Raw genomic sequence first — 20073 nt, 5'->3', positions numbered from 1 at the left:
TAGACGATTTTTTTGCCCATTTTAGGTTGCAAAACACCAGTTGAGAATCACTGTGATAGTATCAATAGTGCCATTTCTTAGCACCTTTTCAGCGAAATATGGGAAGCCGTCGATGTAAGTTGCCGTACCTTTATGACAGAATGTCCCAATGAATGGCGAGAGGCTGCAGTCACAGCTAAAGCCGTTGTATTTCTCCATGCAGGTCCCTTGATTCTGACACAGATCCCCGTAGCTGCTACAGTGTCCGGGACATCCGGGCGTCACTCCGGGCGTGATCTTCGCCCTCTGCTCCAAATCCAAAGTCTTTCCGTTCAGCTTCAACGAGCGAATGCAGCCCAGAAAACCCTTCTGTCTGGAAGCAGTTCCTCCTGAAGATAGAATTGAATACAAACAGACAGGGCTCAAGAGTAAGGGGCCATTCACACAATGTTCCTCACCATTCTCCAGCATCTCATGCGGGTGAGTCGTGTCTTATAAACGCAACGTCAAGCTGATAATTTGAAGAAGTTTTAGGAACACGTCCCGAGACACCTATAATCTAATATATTCATTGCAATGCTTTTTCAGTAATGGAACGTGTTCGGCCTGAACGACCCCTAAGAAGGGTTTTTATGGCTTGCAAAATATATCGATAGATTAACAGTCTCTTGTTAGTCGACATAGACGAGGTTTGGCCAAAATTACAAAAATGACTAGTGATATTCTTTGAAGCATCAGATCAGTTTAAAAGGGTTAAAAATGACAAAAACATTGCAATGTTCTGCACTGTATGTTATGAGTGCCAAATTACTACAAATTAAATAATTAAAATACATATTTAAATACATAATGACTTTGTTAACATTATAAAATCATTAAATCAATTAATAAATCAATAATTGCTCCTTGTATTACTTTAAGCACTATTTTGCATCCATTTAAATCTTAGTGTATTATGATATATTATGTATAAATAATTATTGAAATAAAATAAATTATATTATAATATTATAGAACAAGTTTTCATTCAATTAAAAATGTTTTTAAAAGGTGCTGTATGTAAGATTGACAACATGTGTCTGAAATGGGTAAGTTCCCGCCCCAGACTTGAAGCTCACGTGGGTTGCCAGATTGCCGCCATGGAAATGAGCCAATTCAGCATCCGTTTAAAGGATTTCTGGGCTTTAAGCAGTCTCCATCTTCCAAAGTCATCTCCAATATTTATTCTTGTTTTACTACGCCTCTGGTCATGGTGTTTTTAGACGGATGGCGAGGCTTTTTAGGTGTCGAAATACTATTGGTGAGTGGGCAGTGGGCGGGATCACACAGGCCAAAACATAAACAGAAATTCCGGCCCGGAATGGAAACTTCAAAGTAGAATACACTGGCTGTAGCATTGTTATCGGAGAAGCCAGTATTTCAACTTAGCATGTTGAAAGCATGTCATATTATGATTATTTTATGATTTATTACAGTACACATATCCCATATAGCATCTTTAAGGTTACCGTTTTTGGCACGTCACTCAATACATTATATGCATCATTTATTTAATGATTTATTCATATTTATAAATATGTATTTAATAATAAAAATTTTAGTAATTTGGCGCTCCATAATTTTCCAGCAAAAAGTGTTTACGAATGTATAGCTGCCATGTATGGATGGACAAACTACTTTATAATTAATAATAATGATAAAATAACACTTTTACAGCTTTTTAACAAATTATGTATTGAATAATTTTTTTTTTTTGTTATATCATCTTTACTGTCATTGAGTGCCGATAAGTTACTGAAAATAAAAGATAATGCTAAAATTAAAATGGATGCAAACTAGTGCTAAAATGAAATGCTGGAGACATTTATTGGTTTATTTAGTGATTTAATCATTAAATCAATGATTTCATTTTGCATTTAAAAATGTATTACATTTTTTTTTAAGTAATTTGGCCCTCCATATAGCTTTTACTAGGTGGGATTTCTAGCTATTTGTAATAATGATAACAAAGTATTCTGTGTATATATGGTAAATGGTCTGCACTTATATAGCACCTTTTTAAGCCTTAGCGGTATTCAAACGATTTTCCATTTTCTACAGAACTCTTGTGTGAAGTTTGTTAAAGGATTGAATCGAGCATCATTTATTTAAAACATGCATCTGTCAAATATTTGAGAAAGCATAAAAGCCATTTAAACGACAATATGATGACAACAAAGTTACAGAAGAGAAGATGCAACAGAAAAATCAATCTGTCTGATTGTTTGCTGGATCCGATCCGCCCATTCCAAAAACAAACGACAACTGACCTTTTTTTTGTTTATTGGAATTTCTGTCATTTTAAGCTGTCAGTGTTTTCACAGCGGTTTTGTCCTTTATATGTAATTGCTTCAGCAAGAATATAGTTTTTTTTCTGTGTTCTCTGCTGCAGCTGACAGGCTATAAATACAGTAATAATGCGCTCTGCATATATTAGTGCTTAGCGGTTTAGTGCTAATTCGTTTTTGCAAACACCTCACCATGACAGCTGTGTGATATAATCTTTTGTGAAATGTATGTGAAGAATGCAAAGTTGGAAATGTTGTTAAAACAAAGTTTTGACATGCCAATGCTAAAAGCGTTGCTTTAACACAATCATAATTATGAGGCTACGGGGGAAAAAGGTGTTACCAACTTGTAGTAAATCTCAGTGAGTATTGACGCTGACTATCACACCTGGAGTGGCTAGTTTGAATCCAGGGCATGCTGTGACTCCAGTCAGGTCTCCTTAGCAACCAAAGTAGCCCGGTTGCTAGGGAGGGTAGAGTCACATGAGGTAACCTCCTCGTGGTCGCTATAATGTTGTTCTTGCTCTCAGTGTGGCGCGTGGTGAGTTATGTGTGGATGCCGCGGAGAATAGCGTGACGCCTCCACACACATTAGGTCTCCGTGGTAACACGCTCAACAAGTCATGTGATTAGATGCACAGATTGATGGTCTCAGACGCAGAGTCAACTGAGATTCGTCCTCCGCCACCCGGATTGAGGCGAGTCACTACGCCACCTCAAAAACTGCAAGAGAACTGCATACTTCATAGGGAACATCTAATAAAGGTTCTTCCTACCTACAAATAATTGGCTGTTGAGTTGGAGATGAATGTGTCCGTCTGCCGGGGCTTTCTGGACGGCTCCAGGATGATGGTCCACATACAGCGAGGCTTCCTTTACATTTCGTTCAGCTCTCACGTGATGCCAGCGATCATCGTTCAGAGCAGCGGGCATCTCAACTCGCACCTCCAGCGGACCGTTGCCAACATCAAATGAGAAGACCACTTCAGTTGGTGCTGGAAAGGAAAACAAATAAGATTATACATGCAAACATTAGTTTATGAATTAGATATTATGATTTATTTTTATTAAATAAAGTAAATTAATTACTTTACATACATATACATAGCGTTTTTTGGAAACTCTTTACAATAAGGTTGAGCTTGATCTCGTGCGTTGTTGCGTTACAAAATGTGTCGGACTCGCTAGTTTACAGTATATACATAGAACTGGATCGCTGACGCTATGGTAAACCTCCTGCAGGACGTGAAGCCACCGGACGTGTTCAAGTGGCCATCTTGGAATGCCCAAACTCTCATAGAGCATCAATGACTGACAGGCGAAAACACACCTGTTTCACCATCTCTGACCTGCGGATACGACAGTTGCATTTCGCCCTTTTGGTGAGCAGGACGGAGTAGAGCGTCATATGGGCAGAGCGAGGCCGGAAAAATAAGTGGCAAATTGCTTTCACCTGCGTGCCACACCGGTCTCATGCTCCAGTGAGGGGCGGCGGGAGTACATATGGAGAAGAGACATTGGCAAACGAGGTCAACCCGGTCCCAGCTTCCTCCTTTGCCATCATTAATTGTTACACTGGTGCCGAAACCTGGCAAGGAGGAAGGATGCAAAGGTTGCAACACTGAGGGAGTGTTCGATCCGGTGACGCTGGAGCCTCGCGTCAACCGGCAATCGGAAGGAATGGCAAAGGGGTCCAGCGCCGTCACCCGGCGTCGTGGACGGAAGAACCACTCTACTGCATATCTGAGGCCGGTGAGCTCCTCTATCTCCCCTCTCTGCTTTCGGTCTCCCTTTTGTTATTCCCACCCCACTCTTCCCTTTCTCCTCTCTTTTGCCACGTTCCCCTCCCAGACACGCACTGTCTCCAAGATTCTGTAGAATGCGTTCCCCTGTAGCAACATTATCGCACCCCAAGTCTAGTTCACACCACTCATTAAACGAGTTTCTTTATTCAGTCTTCTCATATGTTGAGAATCAGCCCAAATTCAGTCTCCGCCTGCCGGCCCATCTGTAGGATATCACAGCGTTTGAATGAAGACTTCTCGTGCCTTAGAAACGAGGCACCTTCTGTCACGTAGCAGTTCTCTCTCTTCCACAAAAATGCTGATGGTGTGTGATGACCTCATTATTATTCAGAGCATGCGGGACCTGGCATGCCAAAGCTGACACTTAGGGTGTGCTACAACAAAACGTAAAACTGCTGCTGCGAAGGGAATGTGCCATGAAAAACCAAGCGAGCCATTTTGGAAACGTAGTACAAATTTATTTAAATAATCCGTCCCTCATTGAACACCTATACAATGAACTTTCCTAAAGGTTTCATTACTTCACTCAAACACATCCTATATGTGATTAATTGCAGATTTTGAAAGTGCTGAAATTTCAGAGCATTTATTTCCATTTTAGGAAAGAAAACAAAACAATATGTAACAGTATAATGCTTTTTGAACACTTTCCAAATGAAGCCTTCCACTGTATAAAGATAGAAATGCACTAAAATAGCTCCAATTCAAGTAACATTAAATGTTTCCTAAAGTCTTGAAGGTTGACTAATTGAAAGATCTAGTCCCCACATATGTTGTGTATTCATTGCAATGGGCATCAAATCTCTTAAACTCACAATATTAGTCTGCTGAGAGACTGTGGCTATCCGCTTTGTTACAGCAATCCTAAAGCCGCGTTCATGATCCGCGTCAGGCACCAAGCGCTTGCAGCCAAAAATGTCTCATTCTGCATGTTGGTGATAGTTAAGACTTGACGTGCTTCTGTGGTAATTAAAATGCACCTTACATGCTGAAAAATACTTGATTTCCATCACAAGTCCCATCTGGGCTTGTTTTGAACATCAAATAGCATTAAGAGGTCCTTTCTCCAGCATATTATTATGGAAGCGCTGTTATGTGTGTGTGTGTGTGTGTGTGTGTGTGTGTGTTGTGTGTTTGTGTGTGTTGTGTTCGTGTGTGTGTGTTGTGTGTGTGTGTGTGTGTGTATTGTGTGTGTGTTATGTGTGTGTGTGTGTGGGTGTTGTGTGTGTGTTGTGTGTGTGTGTGTGTGTTTGTTGTGTGTGTGTGTTTGTTGTGTGTGTTGTGTGTGTGTGTTTGTTGTGTGTGTGTGTGTTTGTTGTGTGTGTGTGTGTGTGTGTTGTGTGTGTTTTGTCTGTGTGTGTGTGTGTGTGTGTGTTTTGTCTGTATTTTGTCTGTGTGTGTCTGTGTGTTTTGTCTGTGTGCGTTGTGTGTGTGTGTTTTGTGTGTGAGTGTGTGTTGTGTGTGTGTCTGTGTGTCGTGTGTGTGTGTCTGTTGTGTGTGTGTGTTGTGTGTTTTGTGTGTGTTGTGTGCGTTGTGTGTGTGTTTGTCTGTGTGTGTGTGTGCGTTGTGTCTGTGTGTTTTGTGTGTGAGTGTGTGTTGTGTGTGTGTCTGTGTGTGTGTGTGTTCAGAGATGATTTTATTTACTGAGATAACAACCGCCACGACTCTATCATAGGAGAGAGTGTAACGGTCAACTAGTGTGTTACCACAGTACCGCCCACAGAATGGGACCACCACATTATTCTATTTTATGCTAAGCTTGTTGCCTCACCTTGGTAGATGGGCTGTTGTGTGTGTGTGTTGTGTGTTTGTGTGTGCGTGTGTGTTGTGTGTGTGTCACTGACTTTGGGTGGACACATTACAAAAGTTCCACCCTTCCAACCAGTGTTTATGCTGGTTTATGTTGTATTAACGGTAAATGCGTTAATCACGATTAATACAAATTAACGTGTTAAACTTGAATTAATCGCATGCGTTACCATGTTCATTTTGACAGCTCTAATCATATTACAACATACATCTGCACAGAAAATAAGGCCAACGAACAGGTGAACTTGAACTAAGGTACACACTAGTCAGAATGCGTAACATAGCATTGTGAATACACCGTTATCTTAAAGAAACACTACACGTAACTCAATACCCTAAACGTGAGGTATTTACATATTAAACGTAATATTCTTAAATGTATTTGGTACATGTTTAAATAATTTCAAATAGTTCAAAATATAAAGTTTGGTATGTTACAGTTTCATACAAGTTATTGTGATTTTGAACATTAGCGTCAACTACAATGTGATTTTTGTCGACTAAAATTATATGCCATTTTAATCAGAGTAAAATGGACTAAAATTAATAATTATGACCTGATGAAATATTTACAGTATTTAACCCTGTAAAGCCTGACATATGATAGGATCAAATCTCTTAAACTCACAATATTAGTCTGCTGAGAGACTGTGGCTATCCGCTTTGTTACAGCAATCCTAAAGCCGCGTTCATGATCCGCGTCAGGCGCCAAGCGCTTGCAGCCAAAAATGTCTCGTTCTGCATGTTGGTGATAGTTAAGACTTGACGTGCTTCTGTGGTAATTAAAATGCACCTTACATGCTGAAAAATACTTGATTTCCATCACAAGTCCCATCTGGGCTTGTTTTGAACATCAAATAGCATTAAGAGGTCCTTTCTCCAGCATATTATTATGGAAGCGCTGTTATGTGTGTGTGTGTGTGTGTGTGTGTGTGTGTGTGTGTGTGTGTTGTGTGTGTGTGTTGTGTTCGTGTGTATGTTTGTTGTGTGTGTGTGTGTGTGTGTGTGTGTGTATTGTGTGTGTGTATTGTGTGTGTGTGTGTGTGTGGGTGTTGTGTGTGTGTTGTGTGTGTGTGTGTGTGTTTGTTGTGTGTGTGTGTTGTGTGTGTGTGTGTTTGTTGTGTGTGTTGTGTGTGTGTGTTTGTTGTGTGTGTGTGTGTGTTGTGTGTGTGTTTTGTCTGTGTGTCTGTGTGTTTTGTCTGTGTGTGTGAGTGTGTGTGTGTGTCTGTGTGCGTGTTTTTGTGATTTACGAGGACAATTTTGTAAGTTACAAATTAGTAATTACAAGGGTATTATGCTATAAATGTGATTTATGAGGACATTTCTAGTGTCCCCATAATTCAAATCGCTTATAAATCATACTAAACAAAGTTTTATTGAAAATATAAAAATGCAGAAGGTTTTCTGTGAGGGTTAGGTTTAGGGGTTGTGTTAGGTTTAGAGGATAGAATCTATAGTTTATACAGTATAAAAGTCATTATGTCTATGGAAAGTCCCCATAATGATAGGTAGACCAACATGTGTGTGTGTGTGTGTGTGTGTGTGTCTGTTGTGTGTGTGTGTGTGTTGTGTGTTTGTTTTGTGTGTGTTGTGTGCATTGTGTGTGTTTTGTCTGTGTGTGTGTGTGCGTTGTGTCTGTGTGTTTTGTGTGTGAGTGTGTGTTGTGTGTGTGTCTGTGTGTGTGTGTGCTCAGAGATGATTTTATTTACTGAGATAACAACCATAGGAGGTCATAGGAGAGAGTGTAACGGTCAACTAGTGTGTTACCACAGTACCGCCCACAGAATGGGACCACCACATTATTCTATTTTATGCTAAGCTTGTTGCCTCACCTTGGTAGTTGGGCTGTTGTGTGTGTGTGTTGTGTGTTTGTGTGTGCGTGTGTGTGTGTTGTGTGTGTGTCACTGACTTTGGGTGGACACATTACAAAAGTTCCACCCTTCCAACCAGTGTTTATGCTGGTTTATGTTGTATTAACGGTAAATGCGTTAATCACGATTAATACAAATTAACGTGTTAAACTTGAATTAATCGCATGCGTTACCATGTTCATTTTGACAGCTCTAGTCATATTACAACATACATCTGCACAGAAAATAAGGCCAACGAACAGGTGAACTTGAACTAAGGTACACACTAGTCAGAATGCGTAACATAGCATTGTGAATACACCGTTATCTTAAAGAAACACTACACGTAACTCAATACCCTAAACGTGAGGTATTTACATATTAAACGTAATATTCTTAAATATATTTGGTACATGTTTAAATAATTTCAAATAGTTCAAAATATAAAGTTTGGTATGTTACAGTTTCATACAAGTTATTGTGATTTTGAACATTAGCGTCAACTACAATGTGATTTTTGTCGACTAAAATTATATGCCATTTTAATCAGAGTAAAATGGACTAAAATTAATAATTATGACCTGATGAAATATTTACAGTATTTAACCCTGTAAAGCCTGACATATGATAGGATTGTCAGAAAATTCACATTTTTGACATTGAACTTTCTAGTACCATTAGACAAACTATAAAAAGCGATACATTTTTTTTTTTGCACGTGTATCTTTTTTTATGCATCATATTTGATACATTATGCTTTAAAAGGTCATTATGGTAAGATGACATCATAATAGCTTGTAAGGTAAAATAATGAGATCTTTATAATAACAGAGCAGGCGGCATATATGAAAATACACAGAAATATTAGTTCACACTTTAATTATATCTTATCAAATTAATTTTTAAAGCTCTGTGATTTTTTGAGGGGGGCATGAATGTAATGTAATGGTGATTGAGAGATATTCCTCAAAAGCCTATTGGATACATGGATTTCAAAAGGTTTTTTTTTCAATAAAATAATATGCAAAATTTTAACCAAGCACAACAAAATAATTACCATCACTTTTCCTTAATTAAAATAAGCTGTTATTTATCCCAAATAAGAGTTACTTTGTGCGCATGTCCGCCGGCATTTTAAATAGATTGATATAAACATTGAAACCACTATTTTCCCCCACAATTAACCACTAGATGGTGCCATAAACATGTGACACTTATATACTATAGATTGTTTGGCTCGTCAGCTTGAACAGAGAGTGAAACAGGGGCTGTCAATCATTATGTATCATATTTGATACACACTGCATTATAGGGCTAAAGGACATATTAAACTTCATTAACACTGACTTCAGCTCTCAAATGTAATTTGCACTTGCACACATTGAACCTAACACATCGCATATCACATACAAATATAATGCAAAGATTTGGCATCGGTGACGCCAAACTAATATTTTTGGGAGCACTATTCATTACCATCAATGCACCACAGATCTCATGATGCTCCTGCACGCTTCTTTAAAACAAACCTCCTATTGAGTTCACATCTTTCATGTACGGCCGCACGGGTCACCCAGCTCTGTCTCAAAATAATGAGAGGTTAATTGCGCTCTTTGGCAGAAGGATTCGTCATTATAAAGGAACAAGCACCCGGCGCTGTAAGGTCTTCACACACTCGACTGTCATCTATCACGTGAACTCATTACGGATGATACCTGCTATTTCATGCAGTTAAACACTCCGCAACAGACAGCGATCATGTGGTGGAGAGGTGTAATAAAAACCATCAGAATTGGCTTTTATATCTGAAATGACGTGTTCTCCCACCATGGCCCAATACAGCCTATAGACGTATTTTCATGTCTGTAACAAACACTGCAGGACAAACCTCTGACTCTCTACGTATGAGCAAAAGTAATAGTAATGCTTGCTTTAACAAAAGGTCTTAACATGATCGTTTAGAGAGAGGTTTCAATCTGAGTGCATTACAAACACTGCAGCACGTCTCTACATATCGGTTCAACGACTGCTCTGCAGTAATTTCCCTGGAGGGAACTATTTTGCGATGTCTGTATATTTAGCAGACGACGTATCTCGGTTTTTTTCCCCCCAACTGGTGTATAAATAAATATGCAGGACTGTTGACATCGTCAACAAACATATGGAACCCAACACAAACACTCACACACAGCTGGAAATGCATTTGCTCAATTGATAAATCCAATCTGTGGCTGTCATATGTCAACACAAAACCAAAGGAAAAAAAAGTTTACATAGAGAAAATAAAGCCTTATTTAAGACCATAACAATTGTTTGCATTATGACATCATTTTGATTGATATTGATTGATAATTTTCAAGACAACCAAGCACATTTTACCACCCATTTCTTATGACCATATTAATAAAAATACATAATATTTATTCATTTAATAATTTATAGTATTAATATAATAAGTATTTATTTTACACAATTATTATTTAAAATATTGATACAAAACAAAACATTATTTTATGGAAAATTAAGCATTTCTTATGACCATATTAATAAAAATACATAATATTTATTAATTTAATAAGATATAGTATTAATATAATAACTATTTATTTTACACAATTATTATTTAAAATATTGATACAAAACAAAACATTATTTTATGGAAAATTAAGCATTTCTTATGACCATATTAATAAAAATACATAATATTTATTAATTTAATAAGCTTTAGTATTAATATAATAAGTATTTATTTTACACAATTATTATTTAAAATATTGATACAAAACAAAACATTATTTTATGGAAAATTAAGTATTTCTTATGACCATATTAATAAAAATACATAATATTTATTAATTTAATAAGCTTTAGTATTAATATAATAACTATTTATTTTACACAATTATTATTTAAAATATTGATACAAAACAAAACATTATTTTATGGAAAATTAAGCATTTCTTATGACCATATTAATAAAAATACATAATATTTATTCATTTAATAATTTATAGTATTAATATAATAAGCATTTATTTTATACAATTATTATTTTAAAATATTGATACAAAACAAAACATTATTTTATGGAAAATTAAGCATTTCTTATGACCATATTAATAAAAATATATAATATTTATTCATTTAATAATTTATAGTATTAATATAATAACTATTTATTTTACACAATTATTATTTAAAATATTGATACAAAACAAAACATTATTTTATGGAAAATTAAGCATTTCTTATGACCATATTAATAAAAATATATAATATTTATTCATTTAATAATTTATAGTATTAATATAATAAGTATTTTATTTTATACAATTATTATTTTAAAATATTGATACAAAACAAAACATTATTTTATGGAAAATTAAGTATTTCTTATGACCATATTAATAAAAATACATAATATTTATTAATTTAATAAGCTTTAGTATTAATATAATAACTATTTATTTTACACAATTATTATTTAAAATATTGATACAAAACAAAACATTATTTTATGGAAAATTAAGCATTTCTTATGACCATATTAATAAAAATATATAATATTTATTCATTTAATAATTTATAGTATTAATATAATAAGTATTTTATTTTATACAATTATTATTTTAAAATATTGATACAAAACAAAACATTATTTTATGGAAAATTAAGTATTTCTTATGACCATATTAATAAAAATATATAATATTTATAAATTTAATAATTCATCTAATTCAATAAATGATTCATTCTTGAAGCAACTCAAGGGGAACTCACAGCTCAGTTCGATCCGAATGAAGTCTTTAATTCCCAAGTTTTCCAGGAACACTCCAGAGGAAGAGCTGGTTTTGAACAGGAAGGAGATGTCTGCGCTCAGCTCCCCGTGAAACGTGGGAAAGTGAAGGTACGACGTCTCTTTGTCGAAGAAGGCCGCGTTCCAAAAGTTATCTGGAGAAAACGTTTACAGCGCATCACATTTATACAGTTCTCAGGGAACTCCACGTTATGTCATCATTTTCACTAAGCACATTTGCACACGTGTGTCAAACTGTTTCCCCGTGCCAGAACAGGAAGTTGATGTATAGGTTGACAGAGTAAATGCTTACAGTCTAATTAGAGTGATTGATATTAAGAGGCTCGGGGTAAATCCGCGTCGTACTTACTGTCACCATAACAGCGCAGGGGACCCACTCTGAAGGCCGCTTCCGAACCGGATCTGTTGATATCACCGACAGCCAACGCTTGCACGGGCAAATGATCTTTATGAGACAGCATCCCTGAGTCTTTAGACCTTTCAAATATAAAATTAGATTGATAAATGGCAAAACCTGTCAATAAAATGTCCAGGTCATAATTAAAGGATCGTTCCAGGTTCAATACAAGTTAAGCTCAGAAATAATATTGTATGTGTTTATAATCTTTTGTTGTCCTAACTTTGTAAACATGTCATTTTGGTTCCGTTCACTCAACCTCACTTTGAAAAGTCTCGTTTTATTCCACTAGGTGGCAGAAATCACTAGATTTATTTTTAATATTATAAAAGAATTCCATCACAATATACAGATCTGACATGTAGGTGGCGCTCTAACACATGTTAGCCCTCACAGATGTGCTTGTCCATAGACATTCAGTCTAATGTTCAGTTCAAGCACCACCCTTTAATGTTTTATCGAATATATCGGCCTCTGAGTGGACTACAAGCTCAACCTAAGTGTCATTATAAAGCTGAGATCCTCCCCTTTACGATGGTTTTGATGATTTGTTTTGCATGCCTTTCTAAGTATACAGAAAACGCATGTGTCTGCTGTAAAAGCTTGTGGTTAAAAACAGTATACTTTGGAAGACCAAAGCTCCCGACTATGCACGAGATGTACCAGTACACGGAAAAATGAAATATAAGTCTGCCATTACAGTAATGAGAATTTAGGAATAATTGTGTTTAATTGTCACGAAAATAATGTCACTATGAAAATATCTTAATAGTCCTAAAAATAGGCTTCAATTCCTTTTTGCAAAACAAAATGTCTAAAGTTTCTGTTTATATTTTGTGGTGCAATATAACTTTGACATGTTCTGCAGCATGAAGTGAGTTGCATTCAGTACCACTCTTTGCTGTCAGCATCACAGTTACAGAAGTGTTCGGGATACACACAGTTATCCTGCAGTCCGCACGCACACTGCTGACTGCCCGGGATCGCCCCGCCCCAGTACATGTGGGCTTCACCCGACCTGCCCACCCACCAGGTGAATGGGGTGCCATCTGCAACAACAAGACAGACATGCTCAGAGCAAACAAAAAGAGATAAAATTGGATGTCCTGTGTAAACATGCACTAGATGGAGGTCTTTGACCATTGCGTCTCGCTTTTTTGTTAGTGTCCCGCGCAGGAGCGCCACGTTTTCAGATGCCATATCAAGTTAAAAAGCTTCAACTGCTCAAAAAGCATCTAATAATTATTTGACTATTTGATTAACAATACTTAGGATGATTAATCAACTATGTGGGTGATTATTGAAACGATTAATCTACAGATCTGTGCCTTGGGTTAACCCTTTAAGCTCTGTTTCAGAATTAGAAATTAAAGGCTTATAACTCGACAAAAAAAAAAAACAAAAAAAACAAGGAGGGTCAAGTGTTTGGTATCACTGTAAAGAAAACTTTGCCAGTTTTAATTATATAGATTATGATACATTCTGAGACTCTCAGTCTAAGAAACTACTGATTTTCTTCTTTTCTTATTTATTTATTTTTTGCCACAAATGGCAAACTTTTTTCTTATTTTTCTGATTTGACATTATATATCTCTGAGTGTAAATAAGGTGGCTCTGAAAAACAGATTTGATTTTGTTCCCAATCATGTCAACTGTTTCTGAGATACATTTTGTGTTGATCCGACAAAGCAATCAAAAGTTATAACATTAGAAATATAATTGATCATAGTGCCCTAAAGCTTCTCCAAACAAATAAAAGATAATAATTGTACATAAGAACTAATTACACATGCAAACACAACAATGACTAAAGGTTTGCATAGCATGCAGACATGATTTTAGTCATGAGTATGAGTTTCATTCTGTGTCATTTGAGTCATCATTGAGTCTGTGTCATGTATTTGGCGCCATCTCCTGGTGGCCATATGTAACATTGTGCTTCATGTGGATTATCTAATGATCTATACATCTGATTATCTTGTGTGTGGACTCGTTTGAAGGATAATCTCCTCCTCTGTGTAAAGGTAAGTTCTGTTTTATTTTCAGTTTATTTTTCGTGAAGTTATAAGCAGAAATGCGGCATATGAGCAACACCAACATAATTATTAAAGACATATATTTAGCTATTACTCGCTATATTTTTCTTTTTGAGTAAAACAAATATACTGGTTGCATTTTACTCTTTGATATCTTTCCAGCAGCATATGACACATGAATATTTGCTCAGTTTGATGTTTTTACTGATTGCAATAATATGTACATTGCAATTTTATTTATAATTTATCAAAACTGAATATGTCTGATTTGTCTGCAACTTTCAAAGCACTTGTTCAGTTTTGGTCATAATGTCTCACATGCATTGTAAAGTAGAGCTTATAAACTTTCAAACGATACCTATTTTGTGATGGTCAAGACTGGAGATATGAATATTTTGACTATTAATTGTTTCTCACGTGCCCATCCAAGCATAAAGGGTTAAAAGTTTGTATTTAAGACTTTAACAATAAGAGGATGAAAGCAATATTTAAAAAACACCTTTTATTGAGTTTCACTGAATTACAGGGGGGAAAAATTGAGGGTTTTTATTCAATTTAATCCTGAAAAAAATAAAAATAAAATAATAATAATTCTAGTATTTTTCTTTTGCTTTCCAGTAAAAATATCTAAAAATCTTTAGAAATAATACTGCATAAGATATTTAAAATGAATGCTTATAGAAAACAAGTTTATTTTGTTTAACTACACTAAACTATTTTAATAAACTTATTTTTTCTTGTTTTCGGAAAAAAAATAAAAATAAGCATTCTTAAGACAAGATCAAATAACTTGAGAAGCAAAAAACACAGATTTCTCTGAAAACAAGACCAAATACGTGTATGCTTATAAAAGAAAAAAAATTGTTATAGTAATATTAGAAAACAAGATTAAAAAAAGACCAATTACAGTTGAATTTATATACAGTGCATTTTGTTATGTTACATCATCATTCCAAAATAGATTAAATTAATTATTTTCCTCAAAATTCTACAAACAATACCCCATAATGACAACGTGAAAGAAGTTTGTTTGAAATCTTTGCAAATAAAAAATAAATAAAATCACATCTTCATAAGTATTCACACCCTTTGCTCAATACTTTATTGAAGCATCTTTGACACCAATTACAGTCTCAAGTCTTTTTGTGTATGATGCTACAAACTTGGCACACCTATTTTTGGGCAGATTCTCCCATTCTTCTTTGCAGGACCTCTCAAGCTCCATCAGGTTCGATGTGGAGCGTCGGTGCCCAGCCATTTTCAGATCTCTCCAGAGATGTTCAATCGGGTTCAAGTCTGGGCTCTGGCTGGGCCACTCAAGGACATTCACAGAGTTGTCCCGTAGCCACTCCTTTGTTATCTTGGCTGTGTGCTTAGGGTCGTTGTCCTGTTGGAAGATGAACCTTCACCCCAGTCTGAAGTCCAGAGCGCTCTGGAGCAGGTGTTCATCAAGGATGATTCTGTACATCACTGCATTCATCTTTCTCTTGATCCTGATGAGTCTCCGAATTCCTGCCGCTGCAAAACATCCCCACAGCGTGATGATGCCACCACCATGCTTCACTGTAGGGATGGGATTGGCCAGGTGATGAGCGGTGCCTGGTTTCCTCCAGACATGACGCTTGCCATTCAAGCCAAAGAGTTCAATCTTTTATTCCTCATGGTCTGAGAGTCCTTCAGGTGCCTTTTGGCAAACTCGGGTCAGGCTGTCATGTGACTTTTACTGAGGAGTGGCTTCTGTCTGGCCAATCTACCGTACAGGCCTGATTGGTGGAGTGCTGCAGAGATGGTTGTTCTTCTGGAAGGTTCTCCTCTCTCCACAGAGAAACTCTGGAGCTCTGTCAGAGTGACCATCGGGTTCTTGGTCACCTCCCTGACTAAGGCCCTTCTCCCCCGATCGTTCGGTCTGGCCGGGTCCTGGTGGTTTCAAACTTCTTCCATTTACGCATGATGGAGGCCACTGTGCTCATTGGGACCTTCAATGCAGCAGAAATGTTTCTGTACCCGTCCCCAGATCTGTGCCTCGATACAATCCTGTCTCGGAGGTCTAAAGACAATTTCTTGGACTTCATGGCTTGGTTTGTGCTCTGACTCGCACTATTAACTGTGGGATCTTATATAGACAGGTGTGTGCCTTTCCAAATCATGTCCAATCAACTGAATTTACCACAGGTGGACTCCAATCAAGTTGTAAAAACATCTCAAGGATGATCAGTGGAAACAGGATGCACCTGAGCTCAATTTTGAGTGTCATGGCAAAGGGTGTGAATACTTATGGACATGTGATTTTTTTTTTCTTTTTTTTTCCCAAAGATTTCAAACAAACTTCTTTTACGTTGTCATTATGGGAAATTGTTTCTTTGTATGATTTTGAGGACAATAATGAATTTACTCCATTTTGGAATAATGATGTAACATAACAAAATGTGGAAAAAGTGAAGCGCTGAGAATACTTTCCGGATGCACTGTAGACTATTACTTTGTCAACAATTGACTCATTTGTATCCGTTTTAATGACACAAAGCTACAATTAAAAGACACAAATACCAAATAACTCTACGAACAATCAAATCGTCCTCTGGGTGACAGAAATGATCTTTCTGCAAAAACTCGCCTTGTAAACGCATCTCCTCCGGTTGAGCTGACCCAAGCGCAACATCACTCTTCATTTGACATTTCAAACATTTCTTATTTACGTCTGACACGGTGTTCGCCTCTGATGAAGACCCGCGGTAATGAGACCGCTAATGGACGGTAATTATTGTGGGTGCGGAGAGCATCAGTGTTTCGTGCTTGTTTAAAGGACCACAAGAACTTTTAGCCTATCAACCGACGCAAACCCTTCATAGATGCCGTTTATAAGCATCCCTGACAAAACCCACACAAACAAACAAACAAACAAACAAACAAACACAGAACAGAAAGCACTTCAGAGGTAATCCAGCCTAAAGGTGACTTTCATTTAATGCAGTATGACACAAAAATAAGCAAGCGTTCAATTAAAGCTCTTATATTAGTCCGTAACAAAGAGCATAACAATCAATTTGTGCTGTTTGCTTAAGCATCATGCGAGCAGTCGCAACAAACAGGGCCAGATTTAATAAGCCTGACCTCTCACAGGAAGGGGGGATCAATACTCCTCATAAAAAGGGCTTACCGGGTGTGTTCAGGAGGCGTGACTTCTTGCAGTGGTAGACGAGCTCCTGCTCACAGTACTGCGCCTGGGTAATGACCGCCTGGATCTGCTCTGCGTCGGCGGAATAGTTAAAGTGCGCTAATTGTTGATTTATCCCAGAGGACGCTTTTAATTTGGTGAGCTCTGTGTTATTGTGTTGAATCACCATCCACACTGTGTCTGCAGGGACGAGAGAAAGGCAAAAGTGAGAGACAGAAAACCCGTCAGAGAGCGTTTACACGCTTTACAGCTATTGCAATATTCCTGTATATTACAAAAAAACTAAGACATGCATAAAAAAAAATATCTATTCAATATTTCGTCTTTTTTTTTTTCAGTAAAAATGTTTAAATATAATTATATAATTTTTTTAATTTAAATTAATTAAATATAAGTTTACTTATAAGTACATTAATACTATAATACAGTATATATATATATATATATATATATATATATATATATATATATATATATATATATATATATATATATTTTTTTTTAAGTAAAAATATAAACATTTTAATATGGAAGATGTTACAAAATACACAAAATAAATCACTAAATAAGTAAATAAATCCATATATTTGTGCATACATACATATATAAATTATTAAATGTATATACAAATATACTATATAATATAATAAAAATATACAAATATTTAATCATGTATTTATTTAATTAGATAAATACACCCATTAATGTAAAATAATACAACAAACGTTTGGGGAAAAATAATGTTTTTTTAAAGGAAATGTAAAATTTAAAGTAGAATTTTAATTCCATATTTCTTTAATCATTCATTTATTTCTGTTTGTATGTCAGTATTTATGTTTCCTCCGTGCAACATGATAACAAGACGATGTCAACAAATATCAGCAGGTGGAATTTATGACATTTATGAGAGAGAGAGAGAGAGAGAGAGAGAGAGAGAGAGAGAGAGAGAGAGAGAAAAGGATGTAGAATTGTGATGTAGAGTTTGAATTCAAATAAATTCATATTATTTTTTCAGATTGTTTTTAAGTTTATTTTTTAATGATACATTTGATTTTTCAGTATAGCATGAAACATGCTATCCTATGCATAACAAATGGGGTGTTTCTAGAATCATTTCACTGTAAAAAATAATTTCTTAGATCAAGTAAATAATCCTGAAAAAACATTGAAAGATTTCATTAAATACTGTTTTTTTCCCTTGGCAACTTTCAGGAACACATAGCAGGGAGTCAGATTCATTCAGTTGAGTTTAAATGGCCATACATAAAATGTTTATGTGGTTCAGTCCCATTTACCTTCTTCCCAGCATGCACTGGGGCATGAATAATATGGTTGTATTTTGCTTGGTTTTATTTACATTGTTGTTGCTGATTCTGTTGCCACATTAGGTAACTTTTTTTGCCAGAATGAGATTCTTTAATAAAATGTGTTAAAATGTGTCCTTGACTAATACAATTGTGTTGAATTTCTTTGAATTGCAATTCAGTAAATTCAACTTCCTTTCATTCCAAATCCAATTCAACTTCCTGTGGGGCGTGGCCAATTCAATTCAACTTCCTGTGGGGCGTGGCCAATTCAATTAAATTTCCAGTGGGTGTGGCGAATTAAATTCAACTTCCTGTGGGGCGTGGCCAATTCAATTCAACTTCCTGTGGGGTGTGGCCAATTCAATTCAACTTCCTGTGGGGTGTGGCGAATTCAATTCAACTTCCTGTGGGGCGTGGCCAATTCAATTACATTTCCAATGGGTGTGGCGAATTCAATTCAACTTCCTGTGGGGTGTGGCCAATTCAATTCAACTTCCTGTGGGGTGTGGCGAATTCAGTCCAACTTTCTGTGGGGTGTGGCCAATTCAATTCAACTTCCTGTGGGGCGTGGCCAATTCAATTAAACTACCTGTGGGGTGTGGCGAATTCAGTTCAACTTCCTGTGGGGTGTGGCCAATTCAATTCAACTTCCTGTGGGGCGTGGCCAATTCAATTAAACTACCTGTGGAGCATGACGAATTCAATTCAGCTTCCTGTGGAGCTTGGCCAATTCAATCCAACTTCCTGTGGGGCGTGGCCAATTCAATTTAACTTCCTGTGGGGTGTGGCAAATTCAATTCAACTTCCTGTGGGGCGTGGCTAATTCAATTCAACTTCCTGTGGGGCGTGGCCAATTCAATTCAACTTCCTGTGGAGCTTGGCTAATTCAATTCAACTTCCTGTGGGGAGCGGCCAATTCCATTCAACTCCTTGTGGGGCGTGGCCAATTCAATCCAACTTCCTGTGGGGCGTGGCCAATTCAATTCAACTTCCTGTGGGGTGTGGCAAATTCAATTAAACTTCCTGTGGGGCGTGGCCAATTCAATTCAACTTCCTGTGGGGCGTGGCCAATTCAATTCAACTTCCTGTGGAGCTTGGCTAATTCAATTCAACTTCCTGTGGGTGTGGCCAATTCAATTCAACTTCTTGTGGGGCTTGGCCAATTCAATTCAACTTCCTGTGGGGTGTGGCCAATTCAATTCAACTTCCTGTGGAGCTTGGCCAATTCAATTCAACTTCCTGTGGGGCGTGGCCAATTCAATTCAACTTCCTGTGGAGCTTGGCCAATTCAATTCAACTTCCTGTGGGGCGTGGCCAATTCAATTCAACTTCCTGTGGGGCGTGGTCAATTCAATTAAACTTCCTGTGGGGTGTGGCCAATTCAATTCAAACTCCAACTCATGAGTTAATTCTGAATTTTGCAGAATGACCCTGATATATATATATATAACATAAGTATATGAATGTATTTTTTAATACATAATTAGTTTTTTCAGTAAAAAGATTTAAACCTATAAATACATATGCATATACAACTCACGCTCGCACACTCACTCACACACACACACACA

At 36.6% G+C, this 20073-nt stretch overlaps 1 protein-coding gene across 2 annotated transcripts in view; it reads right to left on the bottom strand.

Moving 5' to 3' along the window:
- cntnap3 (contactin associated protein family member 3) overlaps window positions 1-20073 on the bottom strand; it is a 136189-nt gene that overhangs the window by 18874 nt on the left and 97242 nt on the right. For both annotated transcript variants that reach the window (XM_052116844.1, XM_052116845.1), the window contains 6 exons: window positions 17178-17375; window positions 12877-13033; window positions 11937-12064; window positions 11551-11721; window positions 3083-3301; window positions 129-368 (listed from right to left, as the gene is read on the bottom strand). In XM_052116844.1, the coding sequence (XP_051972804.1) occupies window positions 129-368; window positions 3083-3301; window positions 11551-11721; window positions 11937-12064; window positions 12877-13033; window positions 17178-17375 (1113 nt within the window). The remainder of the gene's footprint in view (window positions 1-128; window positions 369-3082; window positions 3302-11550; window positions 11722-11936; window positions 12065-12876; window positions 13034-17177; window positions 17376-20073) is intronic.

Source organism: Xyrauchen texanus, chromosome 44, assembly GCF_025860055.1.
Source record: "Xyrauchen texanus isolate HMW12.3.18 chromosome 44, RBS_HiC_50CHRs, whole genome shotgun sequence".
Classification (NCBI taxonomy): Eukaryota; Metazoa; Chordata; class Actinopteri; order Cypriniformes; family Catostomidae; genus Xyrauchen; species Xyrauchen texanus.
This window is presented reverse-complemented; position numbering and strand designations above follow the sequence as displayed.